Source organism: Ruditapes philippinarum, unplaced genomic scaffold, assembly GCF_026571515.1.
Source record: "Ruditapes philippinarum isolate M1 unplaced genomic scaffold, ASM2657151v2 ctg733_1_1_1_1, whole genome shotgun sequence".
NCBI classification, from domain to species: domain Eukaryota; kingdom Metazoa; phylum Mollusca; class Bivalvia; order Venerida; family Veneridae; genus Ruditapes; species Ruditapes philippinarum.
Genome location: NW_026856433.1, coordinates 1 through 23947, shown reverse-complemented (window position 1 = coordinate 23947; position 23947 = coordinate 1). Strand labels below are relative to the sequence as shown.

At 33.4% G+C, this 23947-nt stretch overlaps 3 protein-coding genes and 1 long non-coding RNA gene across 4 annotated transcripts; 1 reads left to right on the top strand and 3 right to left on the bottom strand.

The window, feature by feature from the left end:
* Window positions 1-38: 38 nt before the first annotated feature.
* On the bottom strand, window positions 39-3758 carry LOC132746516 (uncharacterized). Its single transcript, XM_060735698.1, has 6 exons — window positions 3677-3758; window positions 2707-3062; window positions 2078-2159; window positions 1530-1706; window positions 875-1046; window positions 39-302 (listed from the first exon to the last, which is right to left on the bottom strand). The coding sequence occupies exons 1-6, from the start codon at window positions 3756-3758 to the stop codon at window positions 149-151; spliced, it is 1023 nt and encodes a 340-aa protein (XP_060591681.1). The 3' UTR covers window positions 39-148.
* A 2108-nt stretch (window positions 3759-5866) lies between these two features.
* On the top strand, window positions 5867-9965 carry LOC132746510 (uncharacterized). The gene is made up of 3 exons (XR_009627990.1): window positions 5867-6456; window positions 8723-8825; window positions 9077-9965. It is a non-coding gene; the product is annotated as an uncharacterized LOC132746510 (long non-coding RNA).
* Window positions 9966-13069: 3104 nt separating this feature from the next.
* LOC132746515 (uncharacterized) lies at window positions 13070-16983 on the bottom strand. The gene is made up of 3 exons (XM_060735697.1): window positions 16427-16983; window positions 15783-15926; window positions 13070-13392 (listed from the first exon to the last, which is right to left on the bottom strand). The coding sequence occupies exons 1-3, from the start codon at window positions 16677-16679 to the stop codon at window positions 13070-13072; spliced, it is 720 nt and encodes a 239-aa protein (XP_060591680.1). The 5' UTR covers window positions 16680-16983.
* Window positions 16984-17948: 965 nt separating this feature from the next.
* Window positions 17949-20689, bottom strand: LOC132746509 (uncharacterized). The gene is made up of 4 exons (XM_060735692.1): window positions 20286-20689; window positions 19716-19856; window positions 19147-19358; window positions 17949-18948 (listed from the first exon to the last, which is right to left on the bottom strand). The coding sequence occupies exons 1-4, from the start codon at window positions 20584-20586 to the stop codon at window positions 18865-18867; spliced, it is 738 nt and encodes a 245-aa protein (XP_060591675.1). The 5' UTR covers window positions 20587-20689; the 3' UTR covers window positions 17949-18864.
* Between the last annotated feature and the right edge of the window lie 3258 nt (window positions 20690-23947).

The following is a 23947-nucleotide window of genomic DNA, read 5'->3' as shown; positions in this document are numbered from 1 at the left end:
GATTTTTGCTACCCTCAGGTGTTACAACTTTAAAGCAACACCAGGTGTCAAAACCAACTCAACTTCTACAGGTAAGAGATGCATAGACTCCAGTAATTCGAATCCATTTTCTGTTACAAAGAAATGTTTGTGACACGACAATGAACAATTAAGGTTTTAAAGACCGACAACAACAAAAGTTTGGACCACATCCACCACCACAAGCGTTGTACTTGTAAGCATATAATCCCTTAGAACCGTGAACGTCTCTCAGCAAAACTTGTGACCCTCTATAAATGTGTAGAGAATTGAAACATGTTCCACTGAAACAAATACAAGTATGCATGCATAAAAAACAAATATCACAGTAATGCTGCATAAAAATGTTAACTGCATGTTAAAGGTGAAAATATATAAAAATAAATATACTAGAACTAATTGGTGCCTGTAAATCCAAAGAAATGAATCAGTGTGGTAATAATATGGTTACTGCTTTAGAATTACTTCTACGTTTTCATGTCCGATCTGTATCATATACTTATTGTACTCCATCTAACCTCGTTTTCATTGAAGCTGCAAAACCTATATTGGACGAGGCGCTACAGATTTAACAGCTGCGTACAAGTCAAATAGAAATCAGTATTGCAGTAAAAATGTATAATATAAACCTCATTTTATCGCCAACAAAATTTCATAAATACTAGTAAGCAGCTTTCAAATCAAAATGATTTTAACAATTGTGTTTGGGTCATAATTTAGAAAGTATTGACCAATCGTTATTTACATTTAGGGAATCATGACATTGTCCCTGTGACCCATGTTTTTATACATTATTGAGTTATATATTATGATGTAGATTTCCTTTAACATATAATTCAGTAGTTTCAGTGTTTACCCTATTTGCTTACACGTCTCCGCGCACGAGACCGACAGCGAAGAGCACCTCCGTCTAACAGCGTGGATATAGCCGTCTACTGCAAGGGCGGTGCACGTGGCAACTGCCATTTGATCGGCGAAGTCGTAGTTTACACCAAAATTATCATCTGTTCCATAACTTTTAATGCAACCTATAAGATTAAAAAATATTTTTAAATTTTTCTAAATTTAAGCGGCTGTTAAAAGAGAGGGGAGAGGTGGCACACGTCTAAAGTATTATCCTTTCAACCAAGGGATCGTGAGTTCGAGCCATGTTGAGATCACGACCTAGTTTTTAATATGTCACCATCACATATATCTAGACATAAGTCTTTAAAGTGATTAAATTAAGTTTTAAAATTTGCACTTTAATCCCGTATTTTGGTCATTAACTCACTTGTGTTTAAAAGCGAGTTATGTATATACTACAAGAACTTGCTAAAATAGTTTCTACTAGGAATGTAACTTCTGCGACGGCTTCATTTTGTTAGCAGTGTCCGTATATTCAGATTCTGAATATATATTTAATACTAATGGAAAAAATATATTTAAAAAATGATTAAATGAATGGGAAGTGTTTATACTGTTAGTAATAATATTCCATAAACAATTACATGTGTAATATAATAACCAACCTGCGAATTGTACAGCATTGCATGGGCGTTCCTCAGTCTCTTTTTGATGACCCTGTACGACCGACTTTGATTTTGTCTCCCTTGAACGATTCTGTAAACGACCACCATGTTTACCAGTGCAACTCATGTAACAGTCGCTCCACGTGCTCCAGGGTCCCCATTGAGCCAACTCGGAGTCTGAAATCATATATTTGTTTGTAGCCAAAAATAGGGCACCATAACGACACAGTTAGGCGTTCTGGCGCCGCTTGATGCTTCGCCATGGTGCCACCGTATTGCCGCTGTGGTGTTTGTTGTGCCATGGCACCCCAATAACACGACGACAAAATGTTGCGGTCAATGTCGAACTGGAGTCGTTCTTTCATAATGTCATCACTATTTATATAGCAAACTGCATTTTAAGCGACTGGAAAAGACGGCATGTATTATTAAATCATTTTGCACTAGTTATGAAAAGAATTGCTGCGCAAGTAAGAGGTATAAATATTATATAATATAATAAAACTTTTTATTAACTATAACTAAATTTTTTCTAAGATCTAACAAACCTGTAAGTTTTAACTGTAGATCATTTATAAGGTCGTGGAGTTTTCCTTGTTCCTCTTCAATACGTTTTAATTCATCTAACACCTTTAAAAGACATGCATATATATGGAAAATTTATTTTGTTGTTATTTTACAAAAGACAAAACATTTCAACTCTTGATGCCTTAGAAATCATAAAAGAATGATTATAAATATAGCTACTTTTTTAAATGTATTTTTAAATCAACTAATTATCTAAACAGATAGGTAGCCAAATCTGGATGCATTGAAATTGAATGATAAAATGTTCCTACTATTTTAGATTTTTTTTCCTAAATCCATCTTTAAAGGGTCTTTTTTGTGGAAAATAAACGAAAAGATTTCTTCCTTTTTTTCTTTTTTTTTGCCAGAGCCCTTTCATCGCTGGTATCAAGAAAAGATAACTCTTTCAGTAATATTTCAAACTGGCGATTCTGTTACTTCCCTTTACTTGTTAATCATATTATACTTATTCCTCTCTGATACTAATATTTCTCAATAACAAAATGAGTCAAGATATTCCCAAATAAAATAAATAGAATAGGTAGTAATTTTTTTACCTACTTATTTAACATAACTTGATTAATAACTTCATAACGAAACTTTTTCTTACAATTTGAGACCTCTCCTCTGGTTGAGTGTTAATCAAGCGACGATGGATTTGTTCAAACTCCGGCTCCGAAATAAAACCATCACGATCTTGGTCAAATGCTTTAAAACTCCTATATCTACTGTCTCTATGAATATTGTCACTACCATCGTTAGTATTTCCGACAGCATAGTACTGTACTTTTCCTACCCAACACGCAAGTAAACCAACCGATATACAACATATCCAAAGCAACCATTTAAAACACTGATATATTTCCGCTTTTGTTCTTCCAGTTTCACCGTCGCGTTCTCGTCGTCTTGTTTCGACATGACTGAATTCGTAAAAAAAGATCCGGAAAATAGTCCATATACGATAAGCTTATGTAGTGCCGATTTGTATTGAATATCAACAAAATAAAATCAATAAATTTGTACATGTAAATCTCGTTTATAAATACCAATATATCGATTCCGAAATACAATATTCAGATGTGGTTCAATAATCAAATTATTTCGTGTAAATATTTTTGAAGTTTAATTTCTGCACTTTTATAAGATGGCCACGTATGTCATAATTTGCTATTTAACCTTCAAATAGTGCAATCTGATATTACTGTTTTGTGAGTATTTTGTGGTATCAAATGAATTAAAACCTGATATCAAATGAATGCAATTTGTAACTACGGAGAAAATAAAAACAGAAACCAGTTATATTGTCTTACAAATTCAGCTGATCGAATGATATTAATGATGAAAAGTGCACAGTGTGAAATAAGCCTCGTCATGTATATGTTTTTTTTTTAAACTTTCTTGAAATACTAGACACAAAACATTTCGTTTATTACATACGCTTAATCAGAGTTTTTAAAAAGAATTATGTTTAAATAACCCCGGTCTTATTTATAAAGTTTTTAGTGCAATCATCTTCACATGTGTGACTTTGTGATTTCTTTTACACTTTTATAATAGAATAATTAAGAAGTCCCATTTACCAGGAGAATTGCGTGAAAGTCTTATAAGCCTTCCCCATTCCCCATTCTTCGTGTAGCACCCTGTTCTCTCTCTCCCCCTCATCTACCCCCTATCCTTTGCCATTACTGCCTAGCGCCGCCAACCAAATATTCACAATTATGAAAATACATGTAAAACATGGTAATAATGTATACAAATGTATTAGCAACCGGAGAACTGAAAGAACCGTCTCGGGTGTTAGTTCAGTTCAAGGGCATTTGGAACTGCCTCGGCTATTACTATAATAACCTCGGAACAATACGGATTGAAAGTAGTTCTACCACGTGGTTTACAGATGTAAACAGAAACAGAGATAATGTAAAACGAATGTATATATTTGACATCTAATGTTTGTTCCGGTACTCTTCTGCTTGAAAATATGTCTGACAACAATTTGTAATTTAAATATGCCCACTGATGTTCAATTTGAAACAAATCCTACTAAATGTCAACAGGTTGTTTTTTTGTACTTTCGGTTTCTACAGCCATATTAGTAAATATATAAATAATGTATTGTTTGCTTTTGTACCTATAAATTCACTTATTTTATGTGGACTTTAACTACATATATTGGAAATAAACTTGTCAACAACTCCCAGCATTAAATTACTATTTGTTTACATGTTTAGTTTCTAAGCGTAGGTTACACCGGAATACCGTATCCGTTCTGTGTATTCATACTATTGTGTTCGAGGTCCTTATCCGAAGACTGGCGGAAAGGGCCGAGTAGTTGCGATTGGTTCAAGGGAAACATTGTGTTGTTTTTTGTATTTTCTGACCGAAGGTCAGTAAATACAAACTGACATTCAATCTCTGACACAGAATTTCACGACAAACCTAACAACAAGTAGTTCTCAAAACAGCTTAAAACTAGCGATTTAAAAGAAAGAAATATTTTTATTTTGTTACAAGTATCCAACAAATTACAACGCATTCAAAGTTTAAAAGTAGCGTTGTCTTATAGAATTGTCAATAAATGCACAATCACAAATTACGCGGATGAATTTGATTTTAATCAATGAAATTTTTAGCGATGTCGATTACCGAATACTACACAAATAAATCTGACTGCCGAGTAGTGGAATATATACATGTAGATGACTGTTTCGGCGAGAAAATTTTCGCTAAATTATTTACTTCAATTTTAAACAACAGGTTTATCCTGAACAAAATACCTCAAAATTAGTAAGGATTACAATGGAAGTTCTAAATTTAGAATCACTAGATTTTATTCAGGCATTGTTTATATAACTTCTCCGTGGTGCAGGGGTAATGCGCTCGTCTGGTGTGTGAGAGATCTGGAGTTCAAATCCCAGTCGATGCAATTTTTTTTAAATTCTTTTTTAAGTGTCTCTGTTAAGGAAGTACCCATATATCAAGGATAAAGTTTTGGCTGCAAAAAAAAATGAAATAAATTTTTTTTTGTTTGCAACTCTACTGTAGTTATGGAAAAAACCCCCGTAGAAAAAAACTTTTTGGTGTTTTGCAAGATGAATTAAAACTTTAAAAAAACCTTAACAGGAAAATTTTACCCCATACAGTTTTCCCAGTCCCGGTTTTTTTAGGATTGCAAGGGTTTCAGAAAAAACCCCCAAAAAAGCTTGCCAGTCCCCCCGAATCAACAGTAATATGTTTTTAAACATTTTTTATTGTAAAAAGAAAACTAGGAACCTTTTTTTAAATTTTCCCCGGGGGCCTATAATATTACCCCCCTAGGGGAAAAATTACCAGGTTGGAATTTTTAGGGATAATGGTGGGGAAAATAAAAAACCCATTGACGCAAATTTGGTGTATTAAAAGTTTACGTGAGGTATTTTTTTAAGGGAGCGTTTCAAAATGATTTCTTTTTAAAGAAAAAAAGATAACAAAAGGCCAAGCCAAATTGAATGACTGCAGTTATTTCTACTACAAAAAGCCCTTCATAAGTATTTTCTGAATATTTAATTTGATTCATCAGAAGATTTCTCGACACCAAGCTGGCGGAGCAATCTTGGAACTTTGTTTTTAATAAAATCGTTGTATAATAATTGACTTTCCCTAATCATGTCAGCAAACGGCCTCTTTCTTCTTCTCCGACTCATTGTGTGGGGGGTTCTTCTTGCGACGTTGAAAGTCCATTAGCAATGTTTCCCCTAAAATCAGCTGATGTTCCTGTTTGATTATCATGTACCCAGCAAACACCCGACGTTGACCCAACGTTGGATCAACGTTGAATTTTGGTCGCGACGTCGGTGACCTTCATACAACGTCAAATCGACGTTGAATCCCCGACGTCTAGCAGACGTTTCATTTTGACGTCGACTCGACGTCGGGTTTTGGTCGGTAATCTGACAAAAGGTGAATTTAATTTATGAAACCAATATATATATAAATTAAAGCATAAACAGCGAGAATTTTAAGTTTAAGTTTAGAAAGGGAACATTATATATTTATTTTCTCCATCAAAACAACAGTATCACGTGGGTGGCTAACGTACGATATTCGATAGGTGGCGCTCTGTAAACGGATAGTCGCAGATCAGTATGAAATATATTTGCTCTATTTTCGTTTAAATAATATCTTATCTCCTCGAATTAGTTTAAGAAATGTTTATATAATTTACAATGAAGCTGTTATCATTTTTGAGGGCTTCATTTTATAGTGGTAAATAATTTAGTAAATTCGAATTTGCGACTTATCGGATTTGAAATTCAATTGTATTGGCGGACAAAAAAACGACGGGTTGACAGACAAAGTTGTATATTCCAAACAAAAGAAAAAGGTAGGCAAACATTATATATTGTTTTTCAATGCTAATTTACCGCATGTTTGCATGGATTCGATGGTTATTTGATCATTGAAATGTTTGACTGGTAAAACTTAATGTAACGTGATTTCGCGAGATAAATATTTTTGTTTCCACGTAAGAACACTTCATCATTTGCTATAGAACAGTCTGTATTATCGGATCATTTTTCCCACACTATATCGCCATCCCAAATAAATGCACAATCAATGGTAGGAAATATCCTAGCAATTGAACTCAATAAAACGTTAAAACCAGTACGTAAGACTCTCATTATTCAAATGCTGGTAAATAAAATTTCCTCATTACTTATCAACGTGAATTTCCCTTATATGAGGGGCCAATCATTTACACATGTATCAGATGCAGTTTGATTTTGATATCTGTGTAGTTGTTAAACTACTCGTTGTTAATTGAAGTACTTTACCCATACTGTTAGCATACCATGTGTTTCTTATATTATGATAATGATTCATGGCATTTGATACATGTAAATGATACGACTTTGGTAAGATATATCTGAAAGCACATTGTATTTGACTAGCTATCTTTTTACTAATGTAATCAAACAACATTTTATCAATCAGAAAACACATTATCATAGTTATAAATCAATAAAAGTAATAGTTTGTTAATTAGCCTGCTTATCAAGATTTCAGGACTTTACACCTCCTGGACTTTTCACCTTTGGTCTTTACACCTCCTGGACGTTTCATCTTTGGTCTTTACACCTCCTAGACATTTTTTTTGTGGTAACATATTTACTAAGAAATTTAACAATTTGTGGTTTTGATACATAATTGTTAATTGAACGTACTGCAGTTCAGCAAATGATATGAACAAATACTCTTTTTACGAATTATTTTACCACTGAAATTATATATACATTGTACATATGTTTAAAGAGCCTCTACTAACATTGCATTTATTACTAACCACATTTATTCATGTTAACATGAAATTTGTGTAATAAAGGAAATTTGACTTGACTTGACTTGGCTACTTTTTTTATAAATATTATTGTATACTGTATGGATAAATATCAGTAAACTTGTTTGACATACCTTAGTTGTTACCCTTAATTGGATTATATTGAGTGATAATTGAGATAACTCAATATCATATAAATTTGCATGATAGACATTGAGAGAATATTTGTTTTTTGAAATTTATAATTAAGAAATTTTATTTAAAAAATGACATTCTTGTTCAAATAAAATTTACCTAATATATGTATCAATGTATGAAAAACAGATAAAACAAAATTATCAGATTTACTAAATTTTATTCAGAGTCAACTACAATATCTACAATGTATGCACTTTACAATAACATAACATTAAAATAAACACTGTTATTTTCATCATATAATTTTATTTCCTATTTTATAAAAAAATAATAAGTATAAAATAAAAATGGTATCATATTTTATTCTAAATATTTTATTCTAAATATTCAACTATCATTTTGTCATTTTCATTTTTTGTCTTTTTTATTCATTAAGATAAATCTATTACAAAAACTTGCTGAAAATGCTTTAAAAAAATCAAGCTAGAATGAATTTATTACCAATTATTTCAAATAAAATACTTTAATAGAAAAATACTCTCTTGTAAAAAAAAGTTAAAATATTAAAAATCATGTAAGTAAATAAAATAAAATGTACTAACATTGAATTTTCTTTTATATAATACTGTGTGTATATAATACAAAATATTGAAAATCTATAATAATATAAAACATTTCAGACTAATCAATTATAACCCATAATGGTATTTACTTCATATATTTATCAAATTTAAAAAGTGGAGGTGAAAAGACCAGGGTTTTGAGGGTGAAACGTCCAGGGGTGAAACATCCAGGAGGTGTAAAGTCCAAACACCCTTATCAACAAGTTGTATGCTCGTATCATAAAACGTTTTTACACTAAGCCAATCTGTCCTATATACACTTAGCAGACCAGATCATGCTGGGCAGAGATGATATCTATAAAAATGACAGTAACATGTGAATTTCTTTGATGTTGTATGAGCATTTGTACAAAGTACATTGAATATAAAAAATAACAATATAAATTTTTGCGGGAGTAGAATTAATTTCATTTTGGTATTTGTTATATATCAGTTTTTCATGCGCTTATGAGTTAACTAAGATTAATAGTAATTGGATTTTGCCTATTGTATTAGACAAACATCCTTCCACCACATGGTTAATTCTAAAACGATTATATTTCGTCTTTCAGATTGTGAAGATTATGATAATTCAACTTGTGTCAAATGTTCAGGAGGAAGATGAAAATATTTAGAGGAAAAGAAAAATGAAAACCTACCAAGATTTTGAGACAGGTATATTTCAAAATATTATAGAAAATACAGTGATCTAATTACCCTTGATTTTATAATGAAATTCACGAAGCCATTTTTATCAAAATTAATAGATATATACAGTAGGTACACGAAACTACATGGTTTAAACTAAATTAAAAGTAATAAGTATCTTTTTAAGTAGTTTGTTAGAATTTCGTTTAATTATAATATGTATAAGTGATTTATTTCTTGCACTTGTAACTGATTATTTTATTTTTTTTTAATTTCAGAAAGTGTGATGAGATCTCAGGTTGGAGACGGTAATGATACGCTTAAAGTATGCCCCAGATCGACAAAGTGTAGGAGGACGAAAGAAGCTAGAATACTAATGAAGATACATGAACATTGCTATTTATAGTTAAAACAAAATATTCAGAATATTGTTCCATTTAACATTCAGATCTAGATTCAGTTATAAAATACAAAGACAAATATACAATCAGTGAGTTGGATAGATGATTGAAAAATCCCAAACTCAGAGTGATCAGTTCAGTGGTGATATAAGAAAAAACACATGCATGGATGTTTGCTATATAAAATGTCAGTGTTAATATTCAAGAAGGATTTTGTTTATCTTATTTCTAAAACATGCTTAATTAATACATGAAGCGTTATTAAAGTACATACCGTCAAGCTTAATAGTTTCAAAAAATATTATGTAAATCTTGCATTTGTTATAGTACCACATTTCTTGTTATGTACTTGTGATTCCGAGTATAAAATAAATTGCTAAAATTATAAGAATGCTTATTTATTAACCCTATTAAAGAGCTTCAAAATGAAAAAAAATCATATTCTAAAAGTTTGGAATGAGGTTAAATCATGGTCAGAAAATTTGGTCAGATAAGGTTGGCATATGGTCAGATAATGGTCAGAAAAGGTTGGATTATGGTCAGAAAAAGGTTGGATTATGTCCAAATAATAGTCAGAAAATGTTGGATTATGGTCAGATAAGGTTGGATTATGGTCAGAAAAGGTTGGATAATGGTCATTTTATGACGTTGTATAGACGTCGGTTTCTGACGTCTAAAAAACTTTCAAATCCAACCTTCTGCCAACGTTTACCCAACGTCAGGGTCTAACGTCAGTACAACGTTGGTACAACGTCTTTTGTTTGCTGGGTATTCTGGTGTGACTGACATGCTATACTTGACTGGCCTCGTGTTTTTTTCGTGTCGACCCCGGCATTCTGAAGATTGCGCCATAGCATAAATAGATAACAAAAATTAAAGTGTAAACCGATCAGAGAAGCAGAAAATGAATTATAGTGTGATAATTAGAGATAAAATGTTTTGTTATGTCTGTTGATGTTTTTTCTCCCCCTTACTTTTGATATAAATTATCGACAAAAACTTATGTTACATTGCTCACGTGAACCCCGTGCAAAAAGATAATAGTACTTTATGAAGTATGGATTAACATATTTCAACACATTTTTTATTTCGAATCAAAATAAATGTTGAAAAAATAATTGTTTTAGGTAACAATGAACAATGAATCAATCAGAACAATAAGTTAAATTTTACCGACTTATTAAAGGATCCCCCGACATCACCAATTACTTTGAAGTTGAAGTTTGAACTTATTTACATGATTTATAATTCATTCGACCAACGCCTAACCCGACACTAAATATAAGTTATAGACTTTTTTTGAATCGTTAAAGACATTTATAGTGGTAGAAATGTGTTTTCTTTTATCTCTTCACATCGGTACAATGTACCAGTTCTTCCAAGTGACCAGGGAAAGACATTTCTAAATCTGTTAGAAACTCTTCGTACTTCATAAACTGTCTGCAAGAAACAGAGTTCTTCTTGTGCTTATGTGGTTTCGAACATACCAGAAGTTTATGATGTTGTCGTCATTGTTCAACATATCAGTGCCGATTGTGATTATGCTATGGAAATAAGGTTGCGTTTCCGGATTTTCTCATGAAATCAATAGGCCTATGAATGCTGTTATATTGGAGACATCGTCATGATACTATAAGATATATACGAAGTAGGTTTCTTGGTCACCAAAACGATGCCCAGCAGTATCACATGTTTTATGAGATCAGCACTGATTTTGCATTTCCAGAAGAATGCGTTGAACTTGTCGAAAAATTTATCCCACGTATGACCATATAAAGACCCCATACACGTCAGATCAAATACGCCGTAAATAGGGTCCTAAACGAATAACACGGTATAGCAGAGATTAAACGTTACATAACAATTTCTAGTGTGTGGATATATTCATAAAAGTAATGTTCGTCCAAGCATTGCATGTATTTGAACTTATCTAAGGTTATAGAACTTACTGTATGGTTATTCATTAGAATAGTAAATATTTTGAGATAACCCCCGAATATTTTATCCGTTGTTCGTCTCCGGCTATCGTTATCCGTACAAGCTGAAAATCTCTTATAAAGAGTATAGAAACACGAGGACGCATTTAAAGCCCGAGCCCGCAGGTTTTAATGCACGGGAAATGGTTCATTAGCGCTATTCTTGCCTTTAAGTAGAAGTCTTAGTTGGTAATTCCGTATTTCGTTACCTGTATTTCGTATAAAGGAAACATTGATTGTGCCAGGCTTTTCAAGTGCTAGTGCGATGTCATCTAACAACTACTGGGACACTGTTTCTACATTGCGCCAGGTACGAGGTATAGCAAATCAAAGTACAGATGGGCTGGCAGAATAATAATCCAGTCTACCACGTAATTTTAAATTGTTAAAAAATTGTTAAATTTTTATTATTTCTTTTGTTTAATAATTTCTATATCTTAGCGACAGTAGAGTGCGAAATTTGAACAGCGTTATAAGAAAATCGGCAGAAAATGCTTAAGTGATCTTCGTTCGAAATGATATCGGCCTTCGTGGTCAATTCTTCTTACGCACCAAAACACCAAAACTCCAAACCGGTGTTAAATATTCGAAAAAGACTGCTGAGACCGATATTATCTTATCATCACATTACGTAATGTTAGCTGTACTTTATTAAGGACAAATAAAACATGGACAACAGCATGCATTGTCCATGACCGTCCATATCAACACAGTCTACAACATTTTAAACAAGTTTCCGAGATCAGTTGTCACAGAGAAATTACTTCCCGCCCGAGGCTTGGACCAGCAACCCTTGTATGCTCTCCGTATTGAGCAAAGTAGAGGAAACGGGCTAGTTTTTATTTGTTTGGGTCGTCAGACCAAGATGTTCTTATTTGCAAATGCCGAAAGTAGTCCAAACTCCTCGAAACGGTTATTTCGCTTCATATGTACATTAACGCCGAAAAATTAGGGGGAGATCATTGCGCGAAGATTGTCAAATGACAGGCTCATTAATTTTCGTAACGAAAAAATAGTTCCCGATTGGTCGAAGATTTCTAATATTGTATTATTCTTTATAGATATACATGCAATATATTCAGCCTCCAAATGTTTATTTTACTTCAGTTTAAACAATGGTTTCACCGTGAAACAAAAAATATATCGAAATTAATAAGGGTTACAAACTCTAATTAAGAATAATATGGTATTCTTTAGGCTATTATCTCATAACTCGCCCTAGTTGAGTGATTTACACGCTCGCTTTAGAAGCAAGAGGTCCGGAGTTCAAAATCCCAGTTTAGGCAACTCATGTTTTTTTTTGTTTTTATTTTTGTTTTAACATTGAATTGAATGTCAGTGTTGCAATTAGTCTTATAGCCAATTTACTATAGTTATAACACTGGAAACAGAATTTGGTGACACTTACCAAACAAATTGGTTTATAATCTCACAACCTTCACCTTTCTTACATTCTGAGACCCAAACAAATTCAGCGCCTTCTGTGCTTTGATTGTACATAGTTTTGTACAAAGTTTTATATAAGTTAACACATAGTCCTTTTGAAAAAGAAAGCACTCCTACATTTATATAAACTAGGTGACTATCATTGATGTGAATGAAGCACAGGTGCTTTGTAAACTAGAACTTAACCCAAAATAAAATCAAAACAGCAGTAGCAGCATTTTTACATGTTTTTTTTACATCTTATGTAATAGAAATAGCGTTTATTGTCACGAAAACTTTATTATTAAAAAAAAATTAAAATGATATAATTATTATGCATGCGAAAAGTGTGTACATTGTGGTTAGTAAATATAATTTTTCCTACGTAAACAGAACGGCAAGCACCAATTTAAATATCGTCTAATATACTAGTATATCAAATTTGTTTCACGTATAAAGTTAAGTATTTTTACGCATTGGAACAGTTCTTTCCATTTATTTCACGATCCTCAAGTGTGACGGATTCCGTTCCACTCCTCATTGGTGACTTTAAATGTTTTGGAAGTTTTGGGATAGACTCAACCCCATACGCATGCAATGACCACTTCAGCAAGGTTGATGTTTTCGGCCTTGAACGAGCGCTGTTCCAGGGGGCAGACTTGTGTGACTGGTGTGGGGGATATATTGCTTGAACCGATGGTGAAGCGCTATAAACATCTGTCATTTCGCGGACCCGTCTGAGCTGTAGTTCTGAAGGTTGTCTTCGTTTCCGCTTTGACTTTGCCCCGGTTTCTTTGGGGAAAGATTTGTGCCTATGTTTGCGAAGAATGCCTCGATGTATTTCAGTTTTTATTTTTTTGCTCTAACTTGAAGTTGTTATTTTCATCTTTATTTTTTTCTCCGGTTCCGGCTAATAGCAAGCCCCTTCATTCCTCTGCGTGAACGGCAAAACCCCTGGGTTTTAACTCGTCGAAGTATGAACGCATCCCCCCTATCATAAGCCCCCGGGGCGGGGAACCCTTTAGGTTTGCGATTTTTTGGGGCTTTGCCTTTTTTCAAAAATGGCCCAAGTCCGTTTTGGGGTATAGGGGGATTTCCCGGCAAACGCCCTCAATATCCCCCCTGATTCCTTTTTTCGTTTTAAGGTTTAAAGTAGAGGCCAAATTCACTTTTGTGGGGTGTTTTATCCTTTCTGCTTTTTGGTAACGGCCCTCCCTCGAATCTTTAAAAATGGGGTTAGTGGTTTTTCCCGATTTACCCCCTTTGTGTTTTTTAAAAATTTTCGTCATTTTATTTTGGTTTCCCCAAACTGGGTTTTTTTTGGGGTGGGCTTTCACCTTAAAAAACCCCTTTGCAAACTTTTGGAAACAATATCACTATCATCGGAATCAAAAGAACCTTTGTAAAAACACGATTGATTCTGATTTATGTTTGATTAAAAGGGGAGTTTTGTTTTATTGGGAAAGTTTTGGGAACTTTCGAGTTGATATAACTGTAATCTTCTGGAATATCTTGATCGTCTCGAAGATTATTCGGTTGGTTTTTATGCACTGATCCATAAGAAATCATAGGGCTTTTTCTGTATCTGGTCGCCCTTTCTGTTCTGTGAAAAAACTTATTAAAAAGCCCGTTGGAAAAAATAGTGTTTTTCTTGGCCCAAAAAAATAGACAGGAAACCAACAACAGCCAGAAAGGGAAGGGATGCAATTTTTGGGGGAAGTAAAATTTTTAGTGTAATATAAAACCATAAAAATTCACGAATGGTTTCCTTCTGTTTCCCAAAAAAAGTATTTTCTTGTCACTGGGGAGGATTTCCCTGGGAAAAAAATAATCAAGTTTTTTTTTCAGAAAAGTATTTACAATGTAACAGAGGGCCCCAAATGAAAAAGGACTTTGTTTATTCCCAATTTTAAAAAGATTGATTTGAAAAAATTTAAAAAAAATGAAAATATATATAAAATAATAACATTTTAAAGTTATCAAAAAGATACATTTTATAGGAAAAAATAATATGAAGAAAAAAGGTATGACCCCTGCAGGGCTCGAACCCACGGTTTCTGAGTTGAAAACAAGATACCTTAACCACTAAGCCACCGTACCCATTTTTAAGATGTTTATCAAAGTACAGTGTATAAGTCTAGTTAGACTCCACAGATACTCTGCACTGGTCCAGCTCTATACTTTGGGAGGAGGCTATGTGGTGGGGTGGGGTGCAAAGTATTGTTTTGTAATTTCAGTTTTAGCAATTTTCAGATTATCTTGTATATTTTAGGTGTTAAAACTTTATACCTTTGCCTTCTTTAATATTTTAATATGTTCTCTTGAGTTGAATATTAATTTAATGATCAAAAGGTCGGTTTTATTATGTAAGTCACTCCAGTTTATTGGTACACTATCTGAATGGTACTTAAAAGCCAATAACTTTATTTCAAATCTAACAATCACGGACGAAACCAATAAAGACGATGTTTATCACAAATGAATAATTTCGGATTTTATAAACTTTCAACATTTCACTGGGCGTTCACCTCATAAAATTAATACTTTTTAATAATTACCATTCAATGAAAATAATATAAAAAAATCTCCAAATTAAAATATAATTTCATCTGGAATGCATACATACATATACAATGTATCCTTTCATTCTAGTTAAAATCTTGTCCGTACATGTATATAGATTAAGGGTTTGTACATAGATTAAGCGTTAATTAATTTAAAGAGTTGGTTAAATTTCAAAGTTGTATTTATATAGCCCGAATGACATAACTGTAACCTTTTCGAATCCGCTTCCTAAACTAACCAAAACTAGTATCACATAAGCTAGGCGAGGTATTGACCTGTATTTGGCTCGAACTCGTGAATTATTTGTTGACAGGTAGACATGCATGGGCCAGGACTCGGGCATATTGACTAAAAAGTATCTTCAACGTGTTTCATTTCAACATGACTCTTAAAAAAGGCATTGAATCAAGTAGCTGTTTGCCTAGATTATAAGTCGGCATGCTTTCTGACTATGAATGAAGGATCACTTTGTCATTGTAAATGACTTTCTGATTTTTTTTTATATTGATCAGTGCGACCCTATCTTAAACTTTCATATATGTCACTTGTGACATTATCGTCTTGAATCTATTTATTTTAAACGAAAATGGTGAAAAGGGTAAAGGCAATGATCTTACCCGCTGCTACCACAGATATCCAAGTTATGTAGAGACATAGCTTTTCTTTCTTAAATATGGTCAGGTACAGGCAACCATTAGCAACACCGCTTACAAATAATAGAATGGCAAGTAGCAGAAGACATGCTGTTGTCTGCTCAACATCTGAAATAATTAAGCAATTTTCAAGAAGATCTAATTTTGTTCTTTTTCAGAATTTTGTTCTTTGTCAAGCGCGATACTTGAAAAAGAAAAAAAAATCGGTATTTATTATACTAAGAGACGATGAGTAATATTCAGTTAAGGGATACAATTATATTGACTGGAGACCCCCCACACCCCCATCCCCCCAAAGAATCAACAACAAAAAAAACGAAATAAGCTACTAAGCATTGAAATAAACAGTATGGCACCGAGCTACAACGGTAGGCTCAAAAACAAACTATAGGAAGGGCTCTAATGCTATTTGACTTCATTGCATTACGTTTACTATTACAGTACTTGGTAACCATAGACGTTTACTTATTTTGAAAATTTTCCCCATCACTAAAATTTCTACTATATGCAGTTTTGCATTTCATTATGCTTTTAATCACCTTTATTCTAGTTAGACATATTAGAAAATGTAGACGTATTTATAAACATGTTAATAAACACGTTGATACCTGAATGTGACTCGACACTTCCACATCTATCTGAGTTCGACACATCAGACGACACTTTATTACAGAATTTCCAGAAACCATAATAGTACGTCCACTGAACTTGATGACTTCCGGTTCCGTCAGTGAGAGTTAGGTCCTCATCGTAATAAATCCAATATGGAAGCGCAAACGCCAGGATCGAAACCAAACTACCTACACCAGAGGCCCCGACTCCGACCCCAGTATACGTATTTGACTTGTCCACAAGGGGCATAATGAAACTACGTGTTAAACAGACATTCACTCTCTTATTTCAAGCAGCCTTTGATATCCAATATCGTATTAAAAATAACCTTATTTATGTCGAGCTTTCGGTTATTTTCTATAAAAATCAAAATTAAGTCTTTTTTCACGTATGTAAAATCTTATCTTTTCAAGTTCAAATCAATTCAGAGATAATTTCATTTTTTACACTAACAAATAAAGAAAGAAAATACAAAAAATAAAATATTTTGAATACCGCGTTCCTATGCTACAAGTATACATCTTCCATCATAATAACACGATATTTTATTGGATGATTTGAGCCGCGTCACGACTAAAACAAAACAACATTTTTTTTTTTTTTTTTTTTTTTTTTTTTTTTTTTAGTGCGTTTGCGACCAGCATGGATCCAGACCAGCCTGCGCATCCGCGCAGTCTGATCAGGATCCATGCTGTTCGCTATCAGTTTCTCTACTTGTAATAGGATTGGTTAGCGAACAACATGGATCCTGATCAGACTGCGCGGATGCGCAGGCTGGTCTGGATCCATGCTGGTCGCAAACGCACTATGTTGGTTTTGCCGTGACGCGGCTCATTTCACTAACATGAAATCTGATATACTGTGGACAATCGAACTTGTTTGCTTCTTGATTGATTCTGTCAAGAAAGTATTTGAACAATGAGAAGTGTATACACCCAACTAGAGACATTCCCAATAAATATAATAACGCTCGATTTACGTTTGTGTAATTATAAATAATTATGTGAAAACTTAAAGTTTAAAGGCTCGGTTTGTTGAAATTTTATTGATAATTTTCTTTCGAGTGTTATATTAAAACAGTTATAGCGGAAAAATAAATATTAATTGGGCGGGAAAAGCGCATATTCAGAACCACTCCTACCAATTAAATCCCACGTGCTTTATCCCGCCGATGTTTGTTAAGATATTTCACTATGAATTGTGCAACAAACTATACAAAGCTTTACCAAACTGAACAATTATTATTATTAATAAGAAATCCACACGCAATACAGTCTATATGTATCAACTAAAATTGTGCATTCGATTGGAAAAATAAAACGTCATTCACTTATTAGCTAATTTTGTAAAATATACAAAGTTCGATAGGTTATGTATTTATGAATTTAGAGAGAAAAAAGACTTGACTGAAAATTGTTGGAAAGTTTTTATTTATCAAGACATCTGCATATCTTAATCAGACAAAGAAAGTGAGCAGTAAATAATAATTACATGTACCAATAACATTTGTTTCAAAATGAAAAGATACCGCAAATGTATTTTTTCATAAAATAGTTTTACGAAACTAATAAAACTGTTTCAATCAAATTTCCATTATTGAAACTTGTGTTATATTAAAGTTGCATGCCTCCAGATCTGATGAACCAAAATATATCAAGAAAATCAATCTTGAGAAAAGTGTACAAAGATAAAAAATATTCACAATATGATAAATTCAATACTTATTTTGCAGTATTTATCACCATATTTCTACTGCGCGACTATCGCAGTATGTGCTATTTTTGCTGTTCGGACCAGCTTTTTTGTTAATTTTCGTAGATATTTAGTTCCGTTTGCAATGTGTAAATTACTTTCTTTGTTCACTTGACAATATTTAACTTTTTAATACATTTTAGAAATGTATGTGAAAATTGACATGCTGCTTTAAGTACAAATTAATGAAATTATATATTTTACTTTAGTAGAAGTTATGCATGCTTGTTGATATATTAATAGATACATAATAAATAATTTAAACTTCCAAAATATAAAGGTAACCATTTTAGCCACCCACATTGAAAGTTACTGCATTGAATTCCGTTTCAAAATAGATGCAAACGATTGTTTGATAACATCCCAATGAATTTCTACACACGCACGCACACACGCACGCACGCACACACACAACTCTAAAAGTGAATGTATTGTATTTGTTTCTCTGAAGTTAAATGTAGTTTGTGACCCTGCAACCCCAGAATTCACAGGCGTAATTATTACTATAGCCTCCTTCTGTGGGTTTATTGCGCTTTTGGTAACTTTGTACACGCTTGTATTCTATAAAAAGTGTTGTTTTTTTAAAATAATTTCTCTTCAACTGTGGATGTACAAATGTAGTATTACTCGACAAATTTGTTGTTATAAATGAAAGTTTTATCCTTAACATTTGGTTATAAGTTCACATGTTGGTTATAGATATTAGAGCTGGACGGCGGCCTTTGTACGGACAGACTGGAGCTCGAACTGTTGTCTTGTACATGTTCTGTAATAGAAATATATAGCATGATTTTAGTTTAAAGTTTAACTCTTTTTCAGAACAGTCAACCTAAAATTGTATCAACATATTGTATACCGCTAGCTCTATATGTTCAATTTTGCCAATAAATTGGAGATATGTATACGTCTGAAGTCAATTTGCAAACGCTACCCAAAGTCAAAAAATGACAGATTTATAATGTACCTTGCGCATTATTTTTGGCCTCTTCCATGTAAATGTTCCTAACATCAGGAGCAGACCAGCCGTCATAGAGCCTACAGCACTGAGGAACGCGAACCAGAATGCTGCACCGAAAAATTCTGGTTTGAAATTTGCCGTAGTTAATCCACCAATGTCTAGGACAAGGACGGAAGCTTTGATCTGGTACAGTGACACCCCGACTGCTTGACAAGCACCTGTCCAGAATATTTACATAAAAAATTAAAAGCTGTAATCGGCGAAATGTCCTTCATTTTTTTTCAAATTAAAAATCACGCTGTATTCATATGCTTGATATGAGTTTTAAACTATCAAAACACACTAAAATAATAAGTTTCCTAAGAAAACTGAACACAAAAGATTCATTCCAATTTAACAGATTTCGCGCATTCACAGCTGGCCGTTCATTTGGTAAAATTTAGAATAATTTTTTGTCGTATAAATAATTGTGTGAAATGGGTTAGAAACATAAAAGAAGAATATATACGGGTTATCATGTTGCAGCTTTAAGATTTAGAAGTTTCTAATTTACATTGTGTACTAAACTTTCATACCTGAGGCCAATGCCAATAGTGTTGCCCCAATAAGTAGAAATAACATGTTCCAACATCGGCGATTTAAAATCACATTCACGATGGCGACAGCATTAAGCACAATAGAAACAATGAATGTAATTAATGTCGTCTGTTCCCAACCTGATGAAAAAAGATATAATGATATCTGAATTATTCAAATTATTATGTTAATTAAGAAAAATGAAAAAAGTCAGCGTCTGCGGTTTTGCAGAATGTAACGAAATTGAAATCGGGCAAGGTACAAGAGTCCCATTTTGGGACCATTGGTTAAAATAATAAAGTGGTTCTGGAGATATGCGCTATAGGTGTCTTAAAGACTATTATAAACAAGATCAACAAGGAAAGGCGGCGTTCAATGACAAAGTTTATTGTCAGTCCGAAATACCTGAACATACTTGAAACAGTATGTTTTACGGCTTAAATGGCAAAATGACGGCATTGCCTATATTTCAAAGAACAAACGCTGACTGGAATTAACTAGATCTACATGTACTCGTACATAATGTGCTGGCAAAATGACGATGAACTAGAATCAGAATTTTAACTTACCAGTTAACGACGAGTAGTCCTTGGCCTTACATTCATCTGTATCAAGATGAGTAGCTTTCATCTTCAAGCAGTATCTTAGCAACCCGTAAAAATACGTCACATCCGTGTCATCCGTCAGTCCGGCGACGGTGGTCTCCATCACATCGTTTACGCTAACCCAGTACGGTAAAGAGACGGCCAGGACAGACATTAATATAGAAATTCCGCACAGGACGCTTCCTGGGATAAGGAACCATTTGGAAATATCTTTCCGTTCTTTCTTGATATGATTTATGATAAATTTCCGTTTATTTCTCCACATTTTAATAAGCTCAAACTAACCGTTAACTATATTTGTTTCAAAGTCACAAAAGTAAGAGAAATAGCGGGTTCTTTCAGTACATTATTTAGAAGTTATTGTTTCAAATAAACTAAAAAATGCCTAATACCGACTCCTTATATAAATGTTGTTCGCCAAGATTTTAGCTGTGAACAGGAACAACTTAATATAATATAATATTGTTTTTAAAAATCAGATTTACATTGATTTATAACTTAACCATTTGGTCTCGCATCGCTCACACCCCAAGTATTGTATCAAATAACGGGCGGTTATAATGAAAACCTTTGTTCTGTTTCATAACAATAAATATTAGAAAACTAATGAAGCAGAGGCTTGTTCTTAAATATATATAAAAAAAATCCTTCTCTTAAATGATTTAGGATCGGGTTACCCTGCGCTGAATCAACTATAATATTGACGAATTTTAGGTAGAGTCCTAACGCAATATTAGCAAAAAATTATCCGCAGGTCGCTCAATTAAATTTTATTGCGAGTCAGATTTATAAATGAATCAGTATGTGTCTACTTCTTGAAATGGAATCTTTGCAGGCTTGATTTAAATTATAGGTTAATATGGTAACAATTTATACATTTCACATTATAATGTGTACACTTATACAGTATACAAGATGCAAAGTTTCTTGTCAGTCCAAAATACCTGAACAATGTTCACCACTTTATTTATTAGATGATATTGAATTAGTCTAGTTATTGAGCGAGGTAAATATTATAATTATATTATGCGAGCTTCTGACGCGTCTTTACGCTATGTTTATATAACGCAAATGACGTCACATCTAAATATATACAATCCCGTGCATAACCGTTTTTACGGAGTCGAAAAAGTGGCACGAATATGGGGAGCATAAAACCTGGAATGGGCAATGACAACAAAAATAAAACGTGTAAAGCTAGACAATTATTGAAAATGCCCATGGAAGATAATGGAAAAATCGACGTCTCTCGTGTGTTCTACCATCGGCATAATAGTAATATTCAATCTAAACATCAGGTATTTACCATGATAGTCGTCTGGAATCTGCAGAATTGACCCTATTTAATAGTAGATTCACAATGGGTCACGCCAAATATTTTAAATGGACCTGCCCATCTTCAACTTGGACAACACTTCATCTTTTTAGGGAGAATTTCAAAATATGTACTGAATGTAAAGCGAACAGTGCGGACCATGGTTAGACTTTACGGACGTGCCAACAGATCTTGGTTCACAATGGCCACATGTACATATTTTGTAGCAGTCAGCAGTCTAAGGTATAAACTGAGATAGAGACCTATTCATTTTTGTTTCTTTCCAATTAATATACCAATATATGGAGTGTACATAAAATCTAAAAGCAAAATAAAGGCAAAGGGACAGCAACTCATAAATAAGCTTAATTTTAACTACATGTGTATATAACTTATTATCAAGAAAAACTTTTTAACCTGTACAGATTTCACGCCTGTCACTAATATGTGGACTTTGTGCTTGTAAACTATAGCAAAAAGATATAAAAGAAACAAAGAAAAATTTTAGTTGGTTAATATTTATTTATTATTGCAAATATATAGCATACGAGTATCCCCTCAAAACAGGTAAACAAACCCAAAAAGTTTGAGATTTCTTAACAAGATAAAACAAGATTGCATTTGAGAAAAATGCTATGCCACCGCATGGTTCAAATTTCATAGCTGTACATCAAAGGACAAGAAAGTAGGTCACATCATCAAAATCTAGGTCAAAATTCAATTTACAACTAAAACTGTGCACATGGTCAAAATGTCATTGCTGTACATCAAAGGACAAGAAAGTAGGTCACTGTCCCCTTGGGCAAGACATAATTTTGACCCAAGGGTTTAATAACAATCTTGATACAGGTCCACCAAGCAACATTTTAAGTCAAATATCTAAGCTATAGCTTTCTCCCATTAAGTAAACATTTGTTTTATTTTCTGTTTTTACTACGTGTACATAATGAGAATCACTGCCCCCGGGCAGGGCCAATTTTTGACATTTGAACAACTTTGGTAGAGGACCTATAGATGATGTTATATATCAAACATCAAAGCTCTATGCCTTGAACCTTCAGACAAAATTTTTTTTTCTCACTATATGTACATAATGAAAATCAATGACCCCCGGGGCGGAACCAATGTTGACCCCAGGGCTATAATTTGAACAATCTTGCTAGAGGTTCACTACACAATGTTTCATGCAAAATATCTTAACTCTATCCTTTGTAAATTTAGAGAAGATGATTTTTTAAGTTTTAACTATATACATAGAAGATAAACCTATGGCTCCCAGGGGCGGGGCTAATTTTGACACAAGAGGCAAAATTTGAACAACTTTGGTAGGGTACCTTTAGATGATATTATTTAACAAATATGAAAGCTCTTAGCCTTGTACCTTCAGACAATAAGATTTTTTTTGATTTTTTACTATATGTATATATTGAAATCAATGACCCCCAGGGTGGGGGCGATTTTGACCCAAGGGCTATAATTTGAACAATCTTGCTAGAGGTTTAAAACACAATGTTTCATGCAAAATATCTAACGTCTAGCATTTGTCAATTGCTAAAAGATTTTTTTTAAAGTTTTTACTATATACATATAAGGAAAACCAATGACCCCTGGGGCGGGGCCGATTTTGACCCCAGGGCTATAATTTGAACAATCTGGGTAGAGGTCTACCAGACAATGCCTTATGCAAAATATCTAAGGTCTAGGCCTTTTGGGTCTTTACAAGAAGGTGTTTTAAGTTTTTACTATATGTACATATAGCGAAAATCAATGACCCCGGGGTGGGGCCGATTTTAACCCAAGGGCTATAATTTGAACAATCTTGGTAAGGGTCTACCAGATGATGCCTTATGCAAAATATCTAAGCTCTAGGCCTTTTGGGTTTTTACAAGAAGGTATTTTAAGTTTTTACTATATGTACATAGTGAAAATCAATGACCCCCGGGGCGGGGCCAATTTCGACCTCAGGGCTATAATTTGAACAATCTTGTTAGAGGTCTACCAGACAATGCTTTATGCAAAATATCTAAGCTCTAGGCCTTTTGGGTCTTTACAAGAAGATTTTTTAAATTTATTCTTATAATTCCTTTTGGTTGCCATGGCAACCAGATTTCTGCATGGAATGAAATTCTTTGAACAACTTTGGAAGCCCTTCACCCAAGGAACAATCCTGCCAAGTTTGGTTGAAATTGGACTAGTGGTTTTTCACAAGAAGATTTTTTAAGTTCACTATATAATCTATATAACACACACACACACAAACACACAGGTGAATCGCTATATGCCACCGTATCGCAGATGCTGCGGTGGCATA